General features: G+C 43.1%; 1 protein-coding gene across 5 annotated transcripts; it reads right to left on the bottom strand.

The window, feature by feature from the left end:
- Positions 1-1,965: 1,965 nt before the first annotated feature.
- Positions 1,966-24,734, bottom strand: rif1 (replication timing regulatory factor 1). Of its 5 annotated transcripts, none has more exons than XM_040006883.1 (37): positions 24,506-24,734; positions 23,972-24,020; positions 22,942-23,076; positions 22,777-22,855; positions 22,590-22,686; positions 22,282-22,412; positions 22,027-22,121; positions 20,716-20,905; positions 20,525-20,617; positions 20,210-20,348; positions 19,970-20,121; positions 19,045-19,162; positions 18,788-18,967; positions 18,333-18,443; positions 17,764-17,826; positions 17,013-17,113; positions 15,524-15,610; positions 15,365-15,438; positions 13,845-14,025; positions 11,830-11,937; positions 11,582-11,731; positions 11,229-11,328; positions 10,856-11,145; positions 10,559-10,761; positions 10,286-10,379; positions 10,073-10,204; positions 9,708-9,850; positions 9,530-9,619; positions 9,392-9,446; positions 7,008-9,065; positions 6,153-6,968; positions 5,931-6,059; positions 5,767-5,853; positions 3,958-4,088; positions 3,697-3,847; positions 3,483-3,606; positions 1,966-3,355 (listed from the first exon to the last, which is right to left on the bottom strand). In XM_040006883.1, exons 3-37 carry the CDS (start codon positions 23,055-23,057, stop codon positions 3,066-3,068), a joined length of 7,158 nt encoding a protein of 2,385 aa, XP_039862817.1. In that variant the 5' UTR covers positions 23,058-23,076; positions 23,972-24,020; positions 24,506-24,734; the 3' UTR covers positions 1,966-3,065. The 5 variants fall into 5 exon arrangements, with proteins under 5 accessions (XP_039862817.1, XP_039862818.1, XP_039862815.1 ...); XM_040006884.1 differs by having other exon boundaries at positions 6,153-6,319; positions 6,434-9,065; XM_040006881.1 differs by having other exon boundaries at positions 6,153-9,065; positions 24,537-24,733.
- Between the last annotated feature and the right edge of the window lie 1,314 nt (positions 24,735-26,048).

Below are 26,048 nucleotides of genomic sequence, written 5' to 3' on the forward strand. Positions count from 1 at the left end.
GAAACTAAGTTCAAGCTTCCCATAACTTTATATTGCAAGTTACATTACTAATATAATAAATATAAATGCTTTTATTGTTCATCCACAAGTGCAGTCTCTGGTTCAAACAACACAGAAGCTTGGTATGTTTGGTTGTCAGTCCAGGTTATACTGCTTGAATGCCTGTCATTAACTTAGCTTATCCAAGTGCAATTGCCTGAAGAAAGTCTTTAACATTGTCCCAACTTCCCTTAAGTACAGTTGCTGTAGATGTGGGCTGGAGATGCAATGACCTTGAACCTGCAGGTGACCACACCATCTGTGATCGAGAGCTCATCTCTCCTGGTGTCCTGCAAGGAAACAACCACATTCTTTAGAATAAAAAGTTATATTTAGTCTACTTATTTCATTTATCTTCGGCCAGGTTGTAGGAGGAGCAGCCTAAGCAGAGAACTCCAGACCTCCCTCTCCACAGCCAGCTTATCCAGGGGAACTCCATCAGGTCCTGGGTCTGATCCAGGGCCTCCTCCTGGTTGGACACAGCCAGTACACCTTATCTGGGAGACGCCCAGGAGGAATCCTTGTCACATGCCAGAACTACTTTAACTGGCTCCTTTCGATGTGGATGAGAGAAAAAAACAAAAAACAAAACATGTTCTGTCTGTATATATAGACTGTATATATAAGACATCAACAGGGCGTTTTTACCTAGAGAACTGATGATCACTGGATTCTTTTTCTCATTTTCAGATCATTGTAAGTACAAATGGTTGTGCGTGAAAATTCAAAGATCATCAGTTTGTGAAATAGTCAGAACAGCCCGTCTGTTTATGTTTTTTTAAACATAATGTGTGTGTGTGTGTGTTTGCAAAATATATACAATGTGCAGGGGTCCAGACCTCCAAAGGAAGGAAATTGCACACAACCACACTGCTCTTCTGCCACTGACTCCTTCTCACTCCATGGCACTCAGCCGAACTCGGGAATCTGGGACAGGTTACAGGGGCAGGTCCAGGGAATCTATTTACAGAGACAAATAGTTAGAAAAAAGCTAGAGAATCACAAGGAAATAAGATGAGGAATTCGCCGGGGCTACACAAACTCAGGTTGTACAACGATCCAGCATTGAGACGCTCTGAGTCACAAGTAGTTGCTAGGGAAACTAGGTCAATGACCAGCAGTTGGTGATAATCAGTCCCGGTGTGTGGGCCAAGGGCAGGAGCCCATAATGAGCTCTGCCCAGACAGACAGGAGGCAGTGAGAGAGAGAGCAAGAGAGGAAACAAAAAAACAACAAACACGTCCAAGAGTGAGCTAGCTGGGGAGAAACAGGGACCCAGAACATTATCATTCCCAACATGTAAAATACTGGGATTTGTCGCACCCCTAGAGCTCTCATACTGAAGCAAAGGGTACCTTCCACGTCCTTATTATCTGCTCTGGGTTCTCAATTGACTCCAATATAAACCCACCGGCGGTAATTTTAGCAGCCTCAAGTAGTAGTAGGATTGCGAAATGGACATCATTCAGCCTTGGAAATGGCCATTTTGTTGAGACCAAATTTCCAACTTATTAGTTTACCTGTAACAGGCATTAAAGTTCTATTACAGTGAGTGTATTAAAGTGTATACTAGCTTCAGAGATTGGATTAGAATCTGTGTGAAGTCGTGTAGGGGGCAGATGTGTTTACCTGTAATTTGATTTGTTGTAGAGAAGAACAGAGGGTTGAGGGAAGAGCATTATGAGGAAGACTAGGTCTTTTTTTTTTTTCATAACTTCTTTCTAGGGTTCTGGCTACTATGGTGTGTCAGGGTTTGTCATCACTGTACTATGACAGGGGCTTCAGGTGCAACAGGCACCAAAGGGACAGGGAAACATTTACAACGTGGATAGAAGTGCTTGGAAATAACTCAAAGCGACGGTGCTGATTGGATGCATTTTGAATTTCCAGCAAAGACCGATATCAAAAACACAACATGAGCACACAGCAGAGATCATTAACTTTAATTCACACATCTGTGTGGCATATTGATAAAATACTTCACGTAGTAACAGATCAGTTTGATCCAAATGGAGAAGCTAAAATGATGCCTGTGCCAAGACTGGAGCTGGAAAATTATGGATTTATGAGTGTTCCTTTCCTCTCCTCCTTTGAATCCATAACTGCAATAATGTATAACAGTAGCATATCAACGGCTATGATCCCATAATAGAAGGAAGTGTGAAATCAGATGGTAAGCAAAACAAGCAGTACTAGTATTTAAAAGTATATTTCAATGCTATGACTTTTGTTTAAAGTCAGCAATCTGCGCAGAAAACTTTACTGTGACCAGCAAACAGTGTGGAGACATGTCAAGAAAACTGAGAAATGCACCGAATATCTTTGTACTTTTTCAGAAGGAGATGTAGACCTGTTTAAGGATTTAATGAGCATATTCAAATTATTTTATTTAAGCATTAAAAAAAAAATAAAAATCACAAAGAATGAAGTGCTGAATGTCTACGTAAAAAAAAAAAAAAAAAAAAAAAAACCAAATAACAAATCAAAACAAAACAGGATATTTAAGTGAGATGACAAAAGGCAAAGAAACTCTGAAACTACAAAACATCACAACACAGGAATTTATCAGCCTGTAGAATATGCACATGGGAGGAAAGCATATGAACAAGGCATGAAGGCTTCAGCTGCACATGGGGAACATTGAATTACTTTATAAATGTCTCAGTCCTTTAAAACAATGTGCAGAGAAAGTTTAAATGTAAAATGCAGAGACTGCAGCTATTAAAAATCATCACTGTGCAACTGTGCTTCCCTTTCAGTGTTTCTTAAATGTATAAACCCAACCTCAAGCATAGCATGAGAGATGATGTGAAATGTGTTGCTTGCATTTATTAAAAAGTCCTTCAAGCAAGAGGGAAACGCCACCGCCCCCCCCCGAAAGGGATACTAAGTTAAAACCCTAAAATCTTCTTTGTACAATGGGCTCATTAAACCTTCTCAAATATTTGTATCTTTTGTTGCAGAGTCCTTGAAACCCTTCGGTGTGTGCTTCATAACAGATACAGCCGTCTGATGCTTCAGTCCTTTCAGTGTTTGCCGTCTGTCTGGCAAAGGCGAGTCTGCAGCTCAACCACGACACGTCTCATCATGCCTCCCAACTGATCGTGCATCTCAACAAGCTGCTGTGGTGAGCAGACGCTCAGTTCCTGTGGTGTCATTCTGCAGGACAGTGTCTCTATTTCTGATGACAGACTGTCTCGGGGTAGCTGGCATTCAATTGTCTCATCTCCATCTGGCACCTCTGGTGTCAGATTCCCAGAGGCGTCCTGCTCAGGTCTCTCATCTGCACAAACAGGCTCGTCCACCAGCTCTGTTGCTACAAACACAAAGAGGAATTCTGTTTACATAATTCTAAAGAGAGCAACACTTACACAAGAGATTATTTGCATGGCATCACTCAGGACATTAACTTGTCACTGATGTAATACGCAATTTTTACATACCCAGTGTGTCGCCTGAGGGTTTATCCTCTTCTGCGTTTTGAGGGACACTTGTCTCTTCCAGTTCAGAAGTCATCATCTCTGTTTCATCAAAGCTCTTCAATTCATCCCCGCCCCGTCCTTTACGCTGGAAAATGACAGTGAGACATCAGGCACATGTGGAAAAGCTGCAGTAATGTTAGTGTTTGTGCTGGGTGGTGTTAGCCTACTGAGGTACCTGTTGTTCATAAATTTTGAGTGCTTTTTTCACATTAGAGATCTTCGGGGAGCGAATTGGCAGAGTCTTGATTTCACTGGGAGTCAGTGCACTCAGGTCACCGATCGTTTTAATGTTTCGGGCACGAACAAGCTGCCCAAAACCTCGAGACCTATGAGGAAGATTGAAGGTTAAATGAGTCTTTGTTACTTTGGTCAGAGATTAACAGAGAATAAATATTTGACCAAAATTTTCCTTTGGTGAACCCCGTGCTGTCCTCACCACATGTTAGAGGAAATCTGAGGCAGCACAGCTTCCACAGGTGTAGAGCAGCCAACCAGGGCAGGGTAGATGCAGTCTCTGGAGACAGGTCGAGGTTCCTGGCCCATTTCAGAAATCTGACAAAAAAGGTTCTATGTACCATTAGGATGAAGTCTGATACCTATGTGAAGCTGGAATAATCAACATGTTAATGCTACTGCGACTGAAATTCTGGACCTATGCCAGCGTTTTTTGGGTCATTCCTTCTCTTTCTGGTAAGAAAACAACAAAAAAAATGATTCTAAAAACATGAGTGAAGCCTCATGCAGGATTCCAGATTAGGGCTGCCACGATTAGTCGACTAGTCGCAATTACGTCGACGACTAATTTAATAGTCAACGTGTCGTTTGAAGCTTTGTAAGATCCCGAAAGACGCAGGAATAAGTAGTAGGATTTAAGAGTGTAATAGCAGACTGAAACAGAAGATGGCAGCACTGCATGTACAAGGATGCCAGCTGCCATTAAACCCCGAAGAAGAAAAAGCTGTGTCCGGTATCATAGCTGTGTCCAAATTCAGGGGCCACATCTTTCAGAGACTGCATTTGTAAGCAGATTACGTTACAGCAACGCGACAAAGGCCATGAAAATTTGAAGACTCCTCCAAATGAGTCCTCCTTTTCCCCAGATTTGAAGGATGGGTGGGGTGTATACTTCGTGGCCCAACCTATCCCAGAATTCATAGCGCAGCCCAGCCAGTTCTAGTTTCCAACAATAGCGGCAGCTACGTAGTTTTAATATTACTCTTATTACTCTTTCTGGGTCACAAAATAAACTTTTAACCTATTTTCAGGCAAGAATGTAGCTGTGTAAACTTCAAATATCTTCTTGGTTTATCAAGACATCACGTATTTGCAAAAGTGATCGGACATTTTCTGAGACATCTGTTACCCACCAGCTCAATAGCTAGCCGGGGTTCAAGGCTCACTAGAGCCGGCGAGAACACCAAACTCCCAGCACATCGAATTTACTCCAGTGTCCTGTTATATTTTAGATAATAAACTCAGCGGTCTGCTCCTTGCTAAGTTCCACTGAGACAATCTGCAAATTTCATTAAAAGTTTAATAAACTATCATCCGTTTTTATTTTTAGTTAGCACATACCTTAAACACTTAAAGCTGTAAGCTAATGATAGTTATATAAGAGCAGACACATGCTGGTGCAATAAGCTGAGCGTTTTACGGCCAATGGACGCATGATCTGATTAATCGACTAATCGCAAAAACAACCGGTGACTAGTCGACTATCAAAATAATCGTTTGTGGCAGCCCTATTCAAGATACACCCCAGTTGCAAAACTAAGGACGGGTACTGAAATCCAGCTGTACTAAATGGGCCTGAGGCTACATTTTTCAATTCAATTTATACAGTGCCAAATCCCAACAACAGTCGCTTGAAGGTGAAGACCCTACAATAATACATCTGCCGAGTCTGGTTGGGGATGAGGGGAGAGAGATGGGACATTAAAGAGAGATCAGCGTTATCAATAACTATTAAAGACCAGAGTATTAATAATCTCCAATGGCAACAGCACTCCTTTCTGAACTTCTTTAAGAAGAAATCTGATTGGTACATTAAAGTTCTTTCATATTTGTACCTGACCAGCCAGCATGCTACCTGGGCAGCTAACTGGCACCATCTAATCCAAAAGAAAAGCCACATGTATTTTTCCGAAGTCTGAAACTAAGCTTTAGAAGTAAAGAACACACTGGGCTAAAATGTTGTTTGTGTGTGGCAGCTTACTGGTGAGAAATATCACATTTGTGTGCTTACCAGACATTTCTTGGAGCTCTTGTAACCTGGGCTGTGAAGATTTCTAGGATTCAGTATCACCAAGCCCTTTGTTGGAGTAGTGACATGCTAAAAGAAGCAGAAGACCGTCAGGGCTTGCATGGTTGTAAAATATCGCAATTACAAACACTGATGCTCAAACATACCTTTGGCTGTGGAATATTAGTAACCCTTGACCTTCTAGGTGAGCTGGTTCTGATGGCTGGGCTACGACGATCGATGTCGTCTGCAGTTTCCTGCTGCTGGATTGGATTAGCAAAGGACACACGCCTGGACTACAAGTCGACAACAAAAAAAAAAAAAGTTACAAATATTTCAAGCCAATGTTCATTTGAAATACATTTTACCAAAATGTGTTCATCACTCACTTTAACAAGAGGTGAAGGAGTGTCCACTTCCAGTGGTCTCTTCTGGCCCTTCTTAAGAATACTGGTAGAGGGTGAAGCAGAAGGAGACCAGGTACCTCTGGTCTTGCCACTGCTGGGGCTATGTCCAATATCTGGAGCCATTACAGTTTCCAGGTCCTTCTGTTTCACTGGAGAATCAAGAAAATCGCCTTTACTTGTAGGTTCTGATTGCAATGAAGTCTTACAAACATCACTCAAAGCATCAGTGCTGGCAGTATTCTGTTCATCCTCCACAATCTCACTTTGACCATCTTTTTCATTCTCCTGTGGTGGTGTGGTCTCTTTCTCAGCACTGGCCTCTGAATGCTGAATTGAAGCAGCATGTTGTTGTTCCTCAGAAAGGTCACCAGTAACTTTTAGACTCTCCAATTGCGTGTCCGTTTTCTCCTCAGGAGGTCCTCGGGGACCTGAATTTAAATCCAACATTTGTTTTTCTGTCACCACTTCATCAGCTTTCTCCTCTGGTGACTCCCTGACCTGCACACTGTGCGTTGCCTCATTAGGAGGTGCAAGTGTCTGTTCATTACACACTTCGACAGATTCAATCATTTCCAAGTCCCCTGTGTGATTTTGTGTGGTGGAATCATCACCATTTGTTTCAGAGTCTCTTTGCTCTGTCTCACTAGCTGGCACAGTCCTTTGCTTTGAGTCATCAGCTTGAGGTTCTGGACCTAGAACATCATCTACTTCCATCGGCAACTCTTCTTTACTTTGAGCTTCAATTGTATTTGTATGCTGGATCAACTCAGAACTAGGTGAATCTTGGGTTTTTGATTCCTCCAAATCAGTGACATCTTTTGCTTCGGTGATTTGACTATCCAACTCCTGAGAGGCATCGGTGTCAAACTTTTCCATATCTTTCTCAATAGTGTCCTTCGATTCGACTGCAAGAAGTCTCTGAAGTGATGCTCGGGGCCTCCCTCTTTTCTTTTTGGGAATGACTGAGTGTTCTCTGACCTCAGAGGATTCAGATTCTGAGGACTCCATACTTGCCATTAACGCTGGAGAGGACCTTCGTCTGGAATATCTGCCCCTGCCTTGAGAGGACTCTGAACCGGAAAGATCTAATGACTGAGAACTCTCTGGTGTAGAGCTAGGACTTGATTTTAGTTGCTCCTCTAATAACTTGCTCCTTCTAGTCCTTCCTCCAATTCGAGCGTCTGCCTGGCCGACTACAGAATTTGTTATGTGAGAATTAGACCTCATTTGCCTTCCTGATGAAATTGTATCGTCATTTTTGTCTTCAGATTCTGACACTTCAGATGATACCTTACTTCTTCTTGATCTACGTTTAGAGGGGCTATCAGTAGATGAAGGTGTGATCACTTGAGAGTCTTCTCTACTTTCTAGTTCGTTGTCTTCATCCTTGAGTAGTTCTTTGCCTAAAATATTTGTCGTGCTTGAGCCAACTTGGGACTTATTAGTTGGAGAAGCAGTGACAACTTGAGAATCCTTTTTGGCGTCTCCAATAGGCTCAGACTCCTGTGACTGGCCTTTAACTTGAGGTGAAGAAATAACCATTTCAGAGTCCTTCGGTTTCTCGCCATTGTTTTCTGACTTTTGGGACTCACCGCCAGTTTGAGGAGAAAGAATGATTGCTTGGGAGTCTGTATCTGACTCCTTGTCTTTTTCAATGTGGTTTACTTGCTCATCTGTGGCAGTTTGACAAGACTCCTTTGTGTCAGGCAAAATGTTTTTTTCCAATCCATCTTCATCACTGAATGCTTTGCTCTGTTGACTAAGCCCACCCTGTGATTGGCTTTCATGATTCGACTGCTTGTCTGATCTTAAATCAGTTTGGCTGGATTCATTGGTGCTTCTCCTTTTACGTCCAGGTTTATCAAGTAACTCCTGTGAACTGGTGTTCAGTTTGATCTTCTTGCGAGCTCTACCCTGAGAATTGGTTTGGCTCGACTCACCCGAGTCCCTCTGAGCTCTTGAGCGCAATCCTTCTCTACCGGTATCCTCTGCAGCTTGCTTACTTCTTGTGTTTGGTCTGCTCTGCATCAGAGACTTTGGAGAATCACTGATAGGCTCTTCTCCAGAACGTCTCTTTTTGACATGTGAGTATTTGGCTTCCCGTTCCTCAGGGTCCTCTCCAGGGAGCTGAGGTCTGACTCTCTGGCGTCCAGATCGTCTGGGTTCACTGGGAGATGTCTGACTTGGAGATGACTGAGAATCCTCCAGCGCTGATTGAGATTCCTCTTCCTGACTTGAGGGAATTATTTCCTGTGAAATAGAAGGTCTTTTTGTGCTCTCCATTTCAGTCTGTGTATCTGGGATGATATTTTCATCCTCCATTGAGTCACTAGAAAGTCTCTCAGTCAGCTTTACAGGCTCAGTTTTTGTTCTACAGTCTTTGGGTCTTCGAGGGGACTCGTCGGCATTGTTAACTGAGCACTGAGAGCTAGATTTTCCTGTCTGAATGGATTGGGAATCCTGAGAGTTTGGACAAGTGACAGGAGATGAATCCCGAGAGGCTGATGTCTTGCTGGTTTTAGAGGGTTCTTGGCTATTGGATATCTTTAAAAGAGGGCCTGTAAATGAGGACGCAGTGCTGGGGCTGGCGGGTTTTCCCTCAACATACTTCTCCAGAGTAATGAAAGACTGACGACGACTGTTGGGTTTCTGGGGAGTCCCTGAAACCAAATCGGATGAGGGAGAGATGTTAGGGCTTGTGCCTTCTTTAGACTCTTTGTCTACATCTTCACCCCTATCGTCACTCTTTGCATGCTCCTCCATCGAAACATCTGCACACTCTGGGATATTCTCTTGCTGCTTGCCATTTTCTGTCAACGTCTCTGCATCTGTTGGGCTGGCATAGTCTTGCGTCTCTTTTGTTAGAATTTCAGCATCTTCTTTTTCAGTGTCCATCTGAGGAAGGTAAAAGAAACAAAAATATAAAAGTTATCAACTCTCTCTACAGATGTACACCAGAACTAACTGATCAATATATCTATATAGTGTTCATTTGGCAATTGCACAGTTTGGTTTCAATGTTGAGCTGCTTGGTGCCTATAGAAAAGAACAAAACAATGTCTATGTTATCTCTGTATGTACTCATTGCTGTTAGCTTATGTAGTCAACTAAAAAAAATGTCCAGTTGATTTGTCCAAACAAATCAAAAACATCGAATCAACCCCCTCCCCCAAGAGGAGACTTGGAACTTTGAACCCGACTGGAGTTGTGCATTTTGTTACCTTGTCAGTAGTCTTTTTGTTTACAACATCGACTTGTTCAGTTTGCAATTTGTCCCTGTGGAGGAAAATATAAATAAATTCTCTGTTAATTCTGAATATGTTTTATTGCAGGGATTTATTGTGATTCTGAGAACTTACAAAGAGTCTTCTTGACTCTGCGTGTACTGTGTGAAGGCCGTGGTATCCAGAGAGGCATCAAGGTTGTTGTACATGGCAGGAATGTCAACTCTTTAACAAAAAGCATTTGCTTTACATAAACAATCATGTGAAATCCAAATGAGCAAATGAAAACAGGGCTGAAGAGGGCAAACCTGACCTTTTAGTCCTTTTCACCTCTTTCTGATGCTCTGTCAGAACTCTCTCCTTCGCCTCAGGAGGAATGAACACAAAGTCGATGGATGCCTCTTCTTCCAAGACCTCCCTGCGGGGTGGCTTGGGTGAACCAAAGTCCAGTTTTGTCTGAAGGGAAACAGATGAAATCAGTTTTGCGATTAAGGGCGACAATAAGGGATTATTAATTATAACATGTCTAATTGATGTTGTGTTTTTAATAAGAGTATCTAAACAAATCAATATGGATAAGCTGGCTGGTTAATTGTGTCTTTTTTTTCCTCCCCCCCAATGTGTTTATTTCATCCAACATGTCCCTCAGGAAATCATCAAGTTTGATTCTAAAATTACAGAAACTGGCTTGTTGGTCTTCATTGAGCTCTTCTCCTTCAGCTCAGCAGTCTTTCCCAGCAGCGAGTCCCTCTTCCCCACAGATGAAACCGGCATCCCGCTGAGCTTCGTCTCCAACTGAGAATTCTCACTCTGAACACAGAGACAGAGAGAAAGTGCTGAATAAAGCTGAAATCACAAAAGTGAAAAACAAAGATAACTAGGGCAACTCACTGAATACTGTCCACTGAGCTCATCGGGATAACTGACGACCTCGAAGCCAGGAAGAATGATCGGGGTCTTCTGTTTCACCTGGCTCAGTACTGGCCTGTGTTTATTTTAAAAAAATATTAGGGTAATATTAGCGACATTAGAGTCTTAAAGCCATAGGAATGCCCCTGCAGGGACTAGGAGCCTCTGTAGGAGTATTTTTTCCACAGTAGTAGTTTTTAAATGCAATAAAAATTGTGAACTCATTAAAAAAAAAAAATTAATGAAGACAATCACCTCATCTCATCAGGATACGTGAGGCTGACTGCATTGGCAAAGGTGGAGTTCCAGAACTGGGTGACTGAGGTGCGGAGGTGCTTGTTCTTGTGCGGAAACACCACACAAAGCAGAGGAGAGAGCAAAGCCAGGAGTTCATCATTGTAGGCCAGAGAGGAACGGCTTTGCAAGCAGTTGAAAACCTCACCAAGAAGCTTCTCCAACTGTAGGAAGGGAAGAGAAAAGGACAGACGTTAAAACTAAACCCTAAAATGATAAATGCTAAAAACCTACTTGGTCAGCTGATGAGGAGCCCACCTTTCCCAGAAGCTGTGAGGTGAACTTGGATGGCTCACTGGCTGCATGTTTATAAAGGAGAGTGAGGGGATGAATCAGAGAGTTCAGAGCCTCCTGGACAACATTTGCCAGAACGAGGTTTGTGAAGAGAGCAGAAAGGACGGACAGTAGGGCCGAGCCTACTGCCTCAGAGGAAGTCTCAGGGTCCTCCAGATAAACCTCTAAACACTGTACCAGCAGGGACTGGAACATAGACAGGTTGCCCAGGGCTTTATTCCTCTTTCGCATCCAATTCACAGGAGTATGGGGGGCTGGAAGAAATGACAGGGTTAGAAACTAAGTGCATGTGTGTAATTTGTATAAAAGATGAAGTAAAGCTCGTTTCAGTTCTTACACTTAAGCTTCTGCTGAAACTGAGGCGTGTACGGAGAGAAGTCCACACACTCGACCATGACATGGAGGATACTGGCAACAGCATTACACGTCGAAGGAACCTGAAGGATCAGAGTCAGATTAGAGTTCTTCTAAAGGCTACAAGCAATATTCTCACCACTGTGGAATTTTTTAAAATCATGACAGATTGATGAATCAGCTTATTTTCCAAATATTCACATCTCTGAAAATGTTTATTTTTTGTCTATATTTGTTATGGAACATGAAATAAAGTCATGTTTATTAGGTATGAGCTTGTTATACTCGGCTGGAAAGCTTCTATGTAAAGCTGTTTATACGTCACCATGTACTCACCCTTAGGGCTTCTCTGTCTATTGCAGCATCCATCTTTGCACAGAGCTCCTCGCAGCAGATGTTCTCCTCAGCTGTGACCACCAATGCAGAGCAGCAAGCAAATACTTTGTAGAGCTTGGACCACGAAGAAAGCATCGACTTCTGAGCCAGCTGAAGAAATTAAAGGGATGAGAATGAGGTCATTGAAGCGGACTGAATGGAAAGCATGACTTTGTTATTTCTTTATGGTTGTTCCATTTGCACCAGACCTGTGGCAGTGCTGTGCCGTGTAAGAGATGTGTAATGGGGAGCATCAGGGCAGAGTGCATAGCACTGAAGTTGTGCTCCAGAGCGTCACCTTGGTTCACTTCATTAGTCTGTCAAAATAAAAGAGTCAAAGGAAGTTAAACGCTGGTGCTACATTTGTTAAATAAGACTTTAACAGAACGTTAAGGTACAAAAAAAACCTTTACACTGCGTTCCAAATTTTTATGCAAGCTACATATTAACATAGGACCCCTTATTTGATAGCAGTTTTACAATTCTTGCATCCATGGAACTTGTGAGTTTTTGGAAAGTTTCTTCTTGAATGTCTTTGCAGGATGTCAGAATAGCCTCCCAGAGCTGCTGTTTGGATGTGAACTGCCTCCCACCCTCTTATTTTTTTGTTTGAGGATGCTCCAAAGGTTCTCAATAGGATTGAGGTCAGGGAAGAATGGGGACCACACCATGAGTTTCTCTCCTTTTATGCCGATAGCAGCCAATGATGCAGAGGTGTTCGCTGTAGCATAAGATGGTGCATTGTCTTGCATGAAGATGGTTTTGTTGCAGAAGGCACAGTTCTTCTCTTTGTACCATGGAAGAAAGTGGTCAGTCAGAAACTCCACATACTTTGCAGAGGTCATTTTCACACCTTCAGGGACCCAAAAGGGGCCAACGAGCTCTCTCCCCGTGATTCCGGCTCAAAACATGACTCCACCACGTCGTTGCTGACGTTGCAGCGCTGTTGAGACATGGTGGCTGTCCACCATCCACCACTGCATCCATCTGGACCATCCAGGGTTGCATTGCACTCATCAGTGAACAGGACTGTTTGAAAATTAGTCTTCATGTAGTTCTGGGCCCACTGCAGCCGTTTCTGCTTGTGAGCATTGGTTAGGGGTGGCCAAATATAAGGTTTATGCACAACTGCAAGTCTCTGGAGGATCCTACACCTTGATGTTCGCAGGGCTCCAGAGGCACCAGCAGCTTCAAATATCTGCTCTCTTAGTCTGATGCATTTGTCTGGCAGAAACCTTCATCATTGTGCCTTTATCTGCACCAACCCATGTGTGCTCTGACTCAGCCACAAATTTCTTACATTATGGTGATCACGCTTAAGTTTTCATTACGTGTCCAAGGCATTCAACTATTTCATGCTTTTCAGCAGCAGAGAGATCATTTTTCCTTCCTATATTGCTTGAAAATGGTGGTCTGCTTAATAATGTGGAACATCCTTCTTTAGTAGTTTTCCTTTAATTGGGCTCACCTGGCAAACTAATGATCACAGGTGTCCAAGATTGATTTCAGTCATCCAAAGAGCCCTGAGACACAATTTCATCCATGGGTTTAATTGAAAAACGATCTTTATGAGACTTAAACACAATTGGCATAATAATTTGGAACGCGGTATATATTCTAAAGTTATTTGGTCTTAAACTTGCATTTTTCTACATCCATATATTAATAAGTGGGCCACCAAGCAAGGCTTTGTTCTTCATACTCAGGGTTTCCACCATTGCAGTGCAAACCCTAAAGTTGCTTCCAGCTTTGGAGAATTATGTTGCGTTTTTCTGTCTGTGTCTTTGGACTGTGGGAGGAAGCTGGAAGAAACCACACAGACACAGGTAGAAAAACTAACACTGTCATGATATTATGAAAGGATACTAAATAACCTTGACCCTATCAAAAGTAATCATTTTTAAACATGCTTTTGGCAGTTGTATCAGTGTCAGAGTTTATCCTTGGCCCCATCTAGTTTATCCCCTACATTTATCTAAACAGTGCTGCCTCCAAAAAAGTAACACGCGGTGCCCGTGTTCCACTTTATAAAGCAGGCTAATGTGTTGCTTAGAACCCCTCTGCCGATCAAACAAGCCTCTAAACTCTGCACTAAAACTTCAACATTCAGACAGGTAAAAATATTGTCTTCTCAAAGTTGACTTGTTGCAGACAAAGTGAAACAAAGATTTTTTAAATGTTCCTACTAAACAACAGCAGTGATTGTCAATAATCCCGCTCCTACTTGTGTGACGATGTCAGTGAGGGAGCTGACGACCACGCTCCACATTCTCAGCAGCTGCTCCTTGTTCTGCAGAGACGTGGCACTGCGGCTGATGGCACCCAACAGCGATTCTGCAAATGCTAGAGGGGAGGTTGGACCTGACAGTCCACAGTTGACCAGCGTTTGAAGGCAGTGATAAAACCTGCAGACAGATTCAGGAGGCAATGCATTAAGCAAAGAAGATGAGAGTGTGTGCATACATAGATATCTAATATATAAGCAACTGGATATTGGGGTGGGGTCTGTATCCAGTAAGGGTCCCTAGGCAAGATCCAGGCTATCAACACCTACGCCCTGCCCTGTGATCCCCTGCTTGGATAATAACCTGGCCAAAGGAGGAAATCGAACCCACTGACATCAAGACAAGGAAGCCCTTTACCATGCAAGGAGGGTTTCACCCCCAAGTCCAGCACCCTGAGGCTGTATGCTTAGCAGAAGGAAGGAGGCCAGGGACTAGTGAGTGCCAGTACCACGGTCCAGGATGAGACGATGAACAGCCACGAATACATCAGGAAGATGGCCACAACCAGCTGCACGTTCAGTGAATAACTCAGGCAGCATAAACTGAAGAAAGAGGAGGAACCATCATGGAAGGACAAGCGCCTGCACGGTAAGTACCACCGGCAGATAGAGGAAGTGGCTGACAGGCTGAAAAATTATTGTACACTTCATTTGAATTTAGGTGGTTATAATTACTTGTACTGATGCCTCCACAGGAGGACACAACAGGAAAGGAGCATCCAATGGGAAATTGTGGAGGGTGCTTCAGGAGTATGGGGTGTCTGGTCCATTATGGTCATTAGATCCTTGTTCAACCATAGCGAGAGCTTGTGTTGTATTGCCACCAGTAAGTCGGACTTGTTTGTAGTGACTGTTGGGCCTCCCAAGGCTGAGACCAGAAAAGGGTGACGTGCCTACTCTGAGTCAGGGATTAGTAACTACCCCAGGTGGAGCGGTTTTAAGTATACCAGTGAGGTGAGACAGGAGCATGAGATTGACGGACGGACTGGAGCAGTGATGCGGATGCCGCCCCAGTCAATTTAGAAGTCTAATACGTTCCTACCCTCACCTGTGGTCCCGAGTTCTGAGTGGTGAGCAAAAGAATGGAGGTCTCAGATTCAAAAGAAGGAAATTTTTTTTCCCATCGAATGTTGGCTGGGACTCAAGACTTAAAGTAGAGCCTCTTCTCCTCAACACTGAAAGGAGCCAGGTGAGCCATTTCAGCTCTCATGGTAGATAGAAGGCACTTAATCATAGAAAGTGCTTGTATGTATGGTCCTCAGGAAGAGTAGAAAAGCGCTATGCAAGAACCAGTTCATTTACCATTTGTAGCAGGTCTTGACTAAGTGACCAACTGTCTTGTTTCCCCCCCCCAGTTTATACAGTTTTCAGTAAAATTACTGGAAGTAATGCACAAGATGTTACCAGTATCTTTTATTGTGTTCCTGTGGAATGAGAATCAAACTAAGTAGTAGACCCACCTCTCATCCTCAACGTAGGCTGGAAGCATGCTGCTGTCGTAGAGGAGGAGGATGAGGAAGAGAGCAGGTGTTCCCTGAGGAGTTAAACAACATTTAAGCAACATTCTGTGTAAGCACTTCCATGGAGCTATGCTAATCGTTGAACCATGAAGCACTCACATTTAGCACGTCCATCTTGCCCACTTGATAAGATGCAGAACTGAGAACTCTCTGAGGAATTCCTTTCACTGTGGCTTCAAACAGAACCTAAGGTTAAGAAAAAAAAAAAAAAACAGTCAGTGCAGTAACAACTTCTGAGCACTGAATCAGACCCAACACCTCAAGAAGCAGCCCAGTGCCTGGCGGGACTGTCTATCGAAGACATCTACCTGTTTGGAACCATGATAACAGGGTTCTTGCTGATTGGAGCTGGCTTGGCCCTGGCTTATCGAAGATTAAAGAAAACTGAATCAGCTGTTCAAAACCCCACAAGGCTGCCCGCTGTGATTGAAACGATGGGACAAGTCGTGAGTTCTCAAAATGGGCTCATCGAACGCAGCACGGATAAGATCTTGGAGAAGCTTGAGGCTACCGTGAACACTCAGAATAAGACCGCTGAGCGAAAATTGGATAACATCTTGGAGAAGCTCACGGTGGTCGTGAGTTCTCAGAATTTGTTCTTTGAGCGAAAGACTGATAACATCATGGAGAAGCTCACGGCTCTCCAACGGGAGATTGAGAGACCAGTGTCGGACTGCTAGAACAGCTTTGAAATTCACATGAGTTATTCGCACTAATGTAAAAACCACCATCATTTCATGCAGCTACCACTTCGGCGCCAGCTGTGGTCTCAAGGCTGGAACCGAAAAAAAAACACCCTGATAACAGACTGTGCATAGACTGTTTCTTCCTATCCTACGCAAGGCCACCTGGGTTGGCTGGAAGATTGTTTACTTAGCCTGGCAGGGCGAAGGACACCGTCTCAGCTGAACTCTGGACACACACACACACACACACACACACACACACACACACATCCCTTTCCAAATGCCTTCGATGCTTGTCCCCTCCCGGGGCAGATGTCCAGCGCAGACATGCTGCAGGACCGGATGTGCTGTCTACACCGGCTCTCTCTCACCCTTACCCACCCCTGTTGCTTGTCTTGTGTTTCTATGGTGTATTGACAGTCATGTGCTTTTTGTGCTGGGGCGTTTTTTGTTCTGTTCTCAAACTGTTCTCCCATTAGGAGCTCAGTCTGAGTGGAGTTTTTTTTTTCTCCTCCTCTCACCTCATGTTATGTATTTTCATTGTTTTTTCCTATCAGCCTATCTTTCTGACATGACTTCCCAATGTGATGTTTGTGTAAAGTTTGGTCAGAAGATTCCTTTGTAAGTGCGCATGTGCCATTAGCGTGCTGCCTGCTGTAACCTATAATTTACTTCGGGATTAATAAAGTATTCTGATTCATTAAAACAGGTAAAAAGCTAACAATATCAGAAACAACTCAAGGAATGATACAATCTGACATAAAAACCTATCCTTTGGTGCTGCTTCTCAAATCATTTCTATAAGTGACAGTCTGTAAAGCTCTGCGTTTCTTATGAACAGACTAATTCTAGTTAAATTTTCAGTAAGTGAGTCAGTCTTAAAGCTTTCTGCATAACCTTACCAGGACTCTGTCTGCAGGCAGAGATTCTGAGGCGATGATACTCTGCAGAGCTTGAAGCATCAGTGTCAGTACTTCGCTTCCCTGTCGCTCCTTCTTATTGCCTAACAACAGAGCACAAGTATTATTCAGCAGCGAGTCCAACATCAATATTGTTGTCTTTTCAGGCTCTGCTTGAGATGAGAGTCATCATTGGGGACAGATCCCCTCAGAATTGTAGTCTTGTCACAGCAGTCCAGACTGAAGACCTGAACGCTCCAACTTAAACTGATGATGAGATGTGACAGGGTCAGGCAGAAGAGGACAGTGAGGTCTCGCCTGTCCTCCCATGGAACAAAGCTCAGACCCAATCTGAGTGCTCTATGTGGCGCTTTGAGGTCAGACCCATGACTTTAAGAGCCCACCCTGCTGAGCAGCAGCCACAACACAACTAGAAATTTAACCCATGATTAGTTATTTAACTACAACAAAAACAAAGAGCAGTGGAAACTGCTGACATTTCTGTTTCTCTGCAGATAATCACTGCAACAGTTTTGCCAGCAAAGATGAATGATTACTAAAGTCTGTGCGCATAAAGGCTCCCGCAGCTTTCTCCATGCTTTGTTACTTCTTTACAAAAATCTAACTTACATTTGTTAACGAGACAAATAAATACATGCAAACGAATTAAACATTTTAGATTATCCCACCATAAACATTACACACAAACCAGTCAGCTCCACTGTCAAATCAATCAGGTACCTTCACTACTTACCGGACTCTATGGTCAGGGAAACAAACCGGACAAGACTTGTCCATATGAGGGTCAGAAGAGATTCTGCAGGAGAAAAGAGCTTATAAGCTTATGTTTATATGGACTTAGGAGAGCAGGTTTCAGGTTTAAGTAATCAGTCACCCAACAGTTCCAACAAATCCTTCAACAGTCTGTGACAAAGAACTTTTAGACCTCTTATCACAGACCTACATGATTAGCAGTCTGTCGCCCTAACACTACTTCCTTTCTCCAACTCCTCATCTTAAAAAGATTTCCTCATTAACATCAAGATTCCCAGTGACAACATTAAGGGGAAAAAAAGGAAGGGAAAAAAAGCCCTCTGACTCATTTACAAGTGGCGAGGGCTCAATTTTTACAGCCAAAATGATGCATCAGTTCCGTATCACGCCTGAAAGCAGCAATGGCTTTGTTTGGACCAGTGTGAATAAGCCCTGGTGACAAAATGCCATTTTTCTTCTAATGCATTCAAATATATTTAGTTTTGAAAATTCATCTCCAAATCAAAGTCGAGGTGAATGTCAGTCAGTGGATGTTTCTGTGAGGTTTACCTGGAGCATCTTTTCCGATGTTGATGAAGCCATCTCTGGTATTCGAGATGAGCACAGCAGCATGTTTAGTAAAGGAGGAAGCACCAGAGAGGAGCGGGTGGTTCAGGGGCTCTACAAAGAAAAACAATAAAAGGTATAGAGGAGACACACTAAACTCAAGTACTTCTTTAAACACCAAACTGGATGAGATCTTCTTGTCTGTGTTCCTGTGAATGATTTTTTTAAATTTGCACTTGGAGACAAATTTGCAGAAACATGAGCATTTCTGGGACATTTCCGCATCTACAGTAAAACACTTTCTCTTCCCTGTGGCGAAAATGAAACAGAAAAAGTATTTGAAATTTAAAAGGCGTATTCTTTAGAAACAGTGTGTTTATCTCTGCACCTCCTTGTGTGGAGCCTGAAGGAACAACTATAATGCAGGCTAATGCAGAAAACATGTGACTCTGACCCACCGAGACTCAGGATGAGTTTGTGTTTTGCTGCAGTCGCAACAACCTCTGGACCTCGAAAATAGTGCAGCAGCATCTCTAGTCCGAGCAGCTGAATCGACGGTATCGAGGAGGCGAGCTGGATGCTGGAGTTCAGGCTCATCCGAGATGTGTTGGCTGGGCTGTTGAAGCCTGGAGCACTTGCTGCAGACCGAAACAAACACTACATCAGTGTCTGTGTAAGCTGGATTAGTGCAATACATGTGGAGGAGTAACCGTACCAGTCTTGGGTGTACCAGGAGCAGCAGCGCTATTTTGAGCGATAGTTCTGGAAGGAGTGCCTGGTATAGAAGAGGAAGAGTCGGAGCCGATTGTGCACTGGAGCAGAGGTACAGAAACCTGAGAGACACAGAAACACTTCACTCACACCAGAGTTTCACACTTCATCACACGTTAGGAAAAACTGACAAGCTAGTAAACTCGGTGTAGATGGAAATAAAGTTGTGTCTGCATGAATTAAGAAGTAAGAAGAATGCAGTACTGTTACATAAAAATTATTAAAAAGGACCTCCGTGACTGTTCACTGTTGAAGTAAACTCTGTTACCAAGATGTCTAAATATTGACTCATGTAACCCAAAGAGTTGATTACACTATTATACAGCTATGATGCATATGAAGTATTAAAGTAGGACTAGTATCTACTGCTGAAAGAGGGCTAAGTTCCCAACTGTGGTACTACTGAAGGTTAGCTCATCTTAGACTGGTCAAAGTTAAACTGATAAAAGAATGTGGAATAAGGTGCATTTAAATAAATAAATAAGCACAGTGCAGGATGTCTGACTGTTTACTGTAATTGTCCCACACTTAAACACTTTTAAATCACTTATAACAGATCTCTAGTTATTACCGCAGTGTCAATTAGCTTAAGTCTGCAGTACCTTTTAAACATGACTAATTACTGAGAAAAACTACCCTATAGCTTCACCAGTGACTGCAATCACACACTAAAATCGCACAAAGTCAGAGAATTAGGGATAATGTATGACCAAGTTTACTGTGAACAGAGCAAATCAGTGTGACAAGTGTGTGGCGCTGCAGCCAGTCCACTCTGCCACGGAAGCAGAACTGCAAGGAAGAAAATTAATTCTATAAAATAATCTTTGTTTTGTTTGTTTTTTTTAGAAAAAACAAACCGGGAATCTAACCTGATCAAAGTTGGGTGACAGGTTGGGCCCCAGTTGGATCACCAGGTACCACCACACCTCCACCTTGGTGAGCAGCAGGGCTTCTGTTCTGACATTGATGGATGTGAGCGGCTGCATCAGGAGCTTCATACGTTTGGCACTGCACAAGATGTCTTCGGGAGCACCAAGGGTATAGGTTTAAGATTTCAGTTTGACCACTGAACTTCCTATTAAAGACAGGATGAGTGTAATGGGGCTCACCTGGATTCAGAGCAAAGTTATCAATGAGGCTCTTCCAGGCAAGAAAGGCGATCTTCTTAATGGTAGGAGACGAGCTGCGGAAACCAAGCTCCTCCAGGTGCAGGAGAGAGTTGATGAAGGGACCTCCTCTGTGCAGCAGCTGTGCAGGAGACACAGTTAACCTGGCTGATCAGGCCATTCTTATCATTCAAAAAGAACGAGGAAATCCAAAGTTTTAAGCAAACCCAACAGGCCTTTCTCAGAATTTCTGGACGCAATGACTACTAAGTTACACTCATTTATTTAAATATCGGAGACCAAATATACAGACTTTACCTTCCCAAGCAGTTTCACAAACAAAGGCCACAGCTTCAGGACATTGGTTTCATTCTTGGACATGAAAAGTTTCTGCAGTTCTGGTATCAGTTTCTATGAAGACACAAAGACAGTTGAGCAGAGATTATTAGAATTCCCTTTTCACAAGCAACACCAAGCATCAAACTCCATAGAGACGTTAGACTACTCACTGTGGACATCATCGTTTCAATAACAGCAGACACCTCATTCTGCTTTTCCAGTAGAAGGGGCATGCCCATCTCCATGGCTGCGGCGGCCCGCAGACGCACCTTTGATGCAGAGTGGACCACCAGAGGGATTACCAGCTTTGCCCACTGTACTGCTCCTTCACCCATCTGGGTGGGCACCTGCTCCAGCATCCTATAAACACCAAGGACAGAGAGCCCCATCTCATTTTCCAATATAAATATTTTAGCTATCCATGTGCAGTACTTATGACACAAAAGAGGCCACACTTTCAAACAAAACAAGCTGACCAATAAAATCTGGAATGACACAATCTAGAATTTTAGATCTGAAATGAAAGCTGCACCAATAGAGAGTACCACCACTGCTGTAACATCGGACTTGGGGGAACATTCATTATCCAAAATGTGTAATTTCTCTCCCTGCTGGAGTTGGCTGAAGGTTTGTGAAGCACTTCAGCGAGAGCCGATCAGCTGCAGTCAGAGCTCTGGTCCACACAGATGCCCACTGTGAAGCTTCTTTGTGTGGCCAATGCCATATTAGTGTTTTGAAACTGGATGTGAAGAGTGAAGGGTAGCTCTGACTAAGTAAGTGAGGAACACTGCTCATATGGCAGTAACAATCTTAGCTATACTCCTCGTTTTCTGGCCTTCTGGCCATAATGAAGACCACAAGTTCCAAAATTGCCTTCATGTTGTAATCAATAATCAGAATGAGCTTTATTGACTAAGTACGTGTATTCATATAAGGAATTCAAACTAGCAACTGAATCCATAAAGTGTTCATAATGATTGTTTTGTCACACTTCTACACAGCTGGACTTTTTTCCCCTCTGCTGGCCATTAGAAAGAATGTTTCTTGGTCTATGCCAAAGGCCCCTGACATGCACAGCAGGGGAACAAAATGCACAATTTACCTGCCCAACATCTGTTCACAAACAGACGCTCAGTATTCTAACTCATATTACACTAAGCAATAGCACTAAAAGCAGATGTGTTTTCTTCCACCAGAGGCTAACATGAAAGAGGTGTGACAACTAAAGAAAGGACATTGGCAACTTCTATTTATCCAGACTAAAAAGCAATGCTGAGGGTTTCAAATAAAATATGTAATGCATTTCTCATCATCATGTAAAATTACTTATTGTAGAAAGCTGCAGGGAGTGTTAATATTCCATTTTGTGTGACATTTCCCTCGACCCAAAGTGAGAATGTCCCACAGAGCATGATTAAAGGAAAACAGGGCAGAATAAAATACTCTGGTTATCCAGAAGTCTGGCTTCAAATAAATCTTACCTGATTATGACATTCAAGGCTTCATGCTCCATTACCACAGAGTGGATGTCTTCCCTTTTCCACACGCTCTCCAGTGTTCCCAGTATGGACGGCACCTGAGTGTAGAAGAAGCAACACGGATCAATACAGCAGCTTTGGAAACGCCTCTGCTCCTGAAATCACTGCTACGTTTTCAGCAGTGTTGACCTGACAACATTTTCAGTACACCATGATGCTTTCTGAAATTGTAGCACATAAGGTTCAGGTGCTGCTCACTTTTTTAGCGACTTCTTCTGCAGGAAAGCTCTGTTTGGAAATCACCCACAATGCCCTGGTGCAAGTGTTCTTATCAGTCGCCTTCGACACCAGCAAGCAAAGTGCTGACAGTATTTCTGCTGCAAAGACTTCTGCAAAAAACAAACAAAAATAACAGTTCTATCTGGCCAAGTCAGATCTGCAGTGATGATGTCAAGGTTCAAAGCATTTACTGTCATATGTACAAGAAGGAAAAACATTTCTCGGTGCAATTAAATTCTCTCTTTGTTGCAAGACACAAATGCTGTCTGATGTACACATGAAGTTACCTGACACTCCAGAGACAACATGAGAATGGTATACGCAAAACCCCAAGGCTTGTAAGGCAGCTTGGCTCAGCTCAGCATTTGGACTAGTTATGTGAGCCTGGAAGTGGCATAAGAAAATAAGGCTTAAAATTTAAATATAAGCATGGAAAATGTAAGTTTCCGACAATTTTGTGCACAGAAGACTCACCAAGATGGCTTTACCCAAGCGAGAAAAGTGCTTTTCAACTGCAGGGAGGAACTGGCGCCCCTCCTCTCCACTGAGCCGACTGTACAGCAACAACAGGATATTCTGTCACTTGTGGTCTAGTCCTAACTAACGTCAAACTCTGACATACCGGGGTTCGTAACTTACTTGGCGATGGTGAGGTAGGCATCTGTCTGCTCTGACTGTCCAGCAGTGCTGTCCTCCAGAGACTCGAGGAGAGGGAGGAAGCTGGAGTTGCTCAGAGGCCCTGCTGTTGCCATCATTATTACTCACCTTCTCGCCCTTAAAGAGGAGGAGCAGAAAAGGAGGAGAAACATGAGGAAAATGGATAAAAATAAACTTTTATAGAACTGCCCTGTAATAGACTGTCCAGAGTTTATGCACACTAGATCAGAAACTTTTGAAAAGTGCAGCCTAGTGGCAGCTCAAGTCAGAATTCAACGGAAAAAGAAGAAATCAGACTCACAGTTGTAATAAAATCCCAAAAGTGCAGGTTTATCTTCACCCAGTTAATTTAAACCAAACGTCTGTTGTTCTGTTTGACTCTGGAGTTTATCAAATTCACTGTCTTTAAACCACAGCAACATCCAATCCACTGTGTCTCTCTTCAACCACGTTTCTCATTTACCACCTGAGGGTACTACACACTGTGTTTGCCCTCCAGCTATATGGAGCTTAGTTTTTAGCTTTTGTTTTTTAATTTTTCAAACTACACACAAATACATAAAATAAACATTTCCGTTCAGAACGCACATTTAATTCCTGTTTCTTTACTAACACATCTGTAAACACATCTCCCATTCATTCAGATATTGGGTTTGGATGTGTTAATAAATATTATACAAAGTTAAATTTGTAACTGGCACAGTTGTGACACAGCACTGGCAGACGCCATATCTGGAGATATTAGTCAATACAGTCATATATTTGCATCACTGATATTCTGACATTTTTTTTTATCCCAATTATCTAATTTTCCATCGTTAGTACTAGTGATGATTTCCACTTGAATTTAGTTTGTGTGTGTCTATATGTGTGCTGGGGGGGTTGAAGGGGGGCAATTTCCTTGTCTGACTATTTCACACTGCATAAGCTAGCTGTTTATAACAGCGGGCTTCTACCCCAGAACTGTCACATTGCAAAATAATTACACAAGTAAAAAGATGCATTTACGTACCTCAGTGAGAAGTAGGTGAAGCTGCGATCACCCGCCACTGTAGATACAGCTGTAACACAGTGAAAAATGGGCTTCAAATACAGGCTTGCGACACATGTTCGCTTTAGCTGGCGATGTAAACGCCTCCCAAATCAGTCTGTCAGTGTCTCGCTACTAATGCCATTGCTGGATTCTACACAAATAGAGCAACTATTTTGAAATGACACATCAAAACCTCTGGACGCATTTTCTGAATCGTGACTGAACAATTAGCAGCCTGCTAACTAGCTTTAACAAATTAGCAGCACTAGCAGGCTAAACGTCGAGTCTCCGGCTAGCAAAGTTGCCTTCGCGCCGGCGCACACACAGGCAGACGACGCTGCAGCTAAAACGTCCCTGCTCATCTGCCCTTATTTAGCCTCACTAACAAGAACACAAACCTACATGGCTAACCAAACGACTGTTTACACTTGCTTTCTTTCTTGCTTGTTTGTTTGTTTGTTTGTTTGAGCCAACACACACAGCACGTCCCCGCTGCTGACACTCACTGCTCACCTAGGTCGGAGTTATGAGAAGGGACACATACACAGCGCCGACGGCAGCAAATAAGCTTCACTTCAGCGGCCACCACGCTTCACTGTCTAGATTGTTTTCTGTGAAGTGCAGCTTTTAATGGCTCCTATTTCAGCCTCCTTTTCTGTGTCTTGTGCCGTTACCCCGCGAAATTTGCTGGCGCCAAACCACCACGCCGACGTACAAAATTACCTTTGACCCCGCTACGTCACACTCGGCCTGCCCCTTTGAACTTATAAGGAGAGCCCCAGAGCTGACAGCGTCAGCTTAAAAGGCTCTGAGAGAGAACAGAGCGTACAGTTATTATTGTGAATCGCTGTTTACAGTTGTGCCTCGTTTTAAAAGTGGTAGAGAGTGTTCCCGGGGGGAAGAGTGCTGAATGAAGCTGACTTCAACACACATGTAGATGGAGGGAACAGAGGTGATGGGGAGGTGTTGGTATGGTGTTAAGGAGAGATGTGCAGATACTAGTAGATTTTGCATAAAGAATGGACATGGATTTTTTTGAACACATTGCAAGAGGGAGGAGCAGGGAGATGTATAAGACCTGTGTGGACTACTGTCTGCACAAGATGCAATCTGAAAGACATGGGAGGCTGAAAGTTGATATGAGGATAGCATTGGATGGTAGTCTCTAGAATGCCTGTGGAAATCAAGAAGAGAAAACCAGTAAAGGGAAAACAAAGCAATAAATGGTGGAAATTTAAAAAAGGAAGACTGATGCATAGGGTTCAGGAGCTCTGGGTGGTAGTGACTGTTACAAGATGACTGGGACGTACATCTGACGTGCTTTGGGATCATCAGAAAGAAAGCGAGAAGACTCTTTCTTGATCTTTCTCTTCAAGCTATGATTAAATGTTCATTCTTTGCAGATTTAGAGTATGTCTGACATAATAGGTTAGACTGAAATGACTTTTTAATTCTCAGTGTTTGCTAAGTATGATATGTCATTTGTAATATTTGCAAGTGGGCCCTCTAGTGGGCCCTTCGGCTGGCTATCATGAGTCCTGCTCACAATCTGCTGCTACAGGTTATAATAATGCTTTTGGTACACCTGGTATATTCCAGACATAGAACCGAGGACAAATACTGTCATTGAACATAAAACTAGTTTAAAACCATTTATGTTACCGTGTGCTGGGGAGCAGTGTCCTGATGACATGTAGGTCAATGAAAAACATTACAATCAAGACTGCGGGTATTATGCAGTCGCTCCATCTCTGCCTCAAGCTAATGTAATCAAGTATGTTCTCTTTGGAATTTAACTTGTCCAAGAGGAATTTTTCTTTTAACAGACGCAATGGTCCACGTATAGTGTGGCCAAAAACAGTCAGTGGGACTGAACCCTAAAGGTTTCTGGTTTGTCTCTCTGACAGCGAATAACAGCAGAGGCAGCCCCTCGTCACACTCCCGGTTTGCAGTACACATCATTGTGAGAACGTACTGGTTTCCTGATTTTGTTTTTAGAAGTAGTCCGAGACATTCAACAAAAACATGCTGAAATGGCTCTTCAATAACTGGGATG

This window comes from Simochromis diagramma, unplaced genomic scaffold, assembly GCF_900408965.1.
Source record: "Simochromis diagramma unplaced genomic scaffold, fSimDia1.1 OVJJ01000514.1, whole genome shotgun sequence".
NCBI lineage: Eukaryota > Metazoa > Chordata > Actinopteri > Cichliformes > Cichlidae > Simochromis > Simochromis diagramma.

What these genes read in the sequence shown, in the direction of transcription:
- rif1 (XM_040006881.1), bottom strand. Translation starts at nt 23,057, where the DNA reads ATGATGGCAACAGCAGGGCCTCTGAGCAACTCCAGCTTCCTCCCTCTC. An exon ending in GCCTTGAATGTCATAATCAG is followed by an intron (nt 20,906 to 22,026) that starts GTAAGATTTATT and finishes TGGTGTTTATAG; the next exon opens with GATGCTGGAGCAGGTGCCCA. An exon ending in CTCCTTCACCTCTTGTTAAA is followed by an intron (nt 6,060 to 6,152) that starts GTGAGTGATGAA and finishes GTCGACTTGTAG; the next exon opens with TCCAGGCGTGTGTCCTTTGC.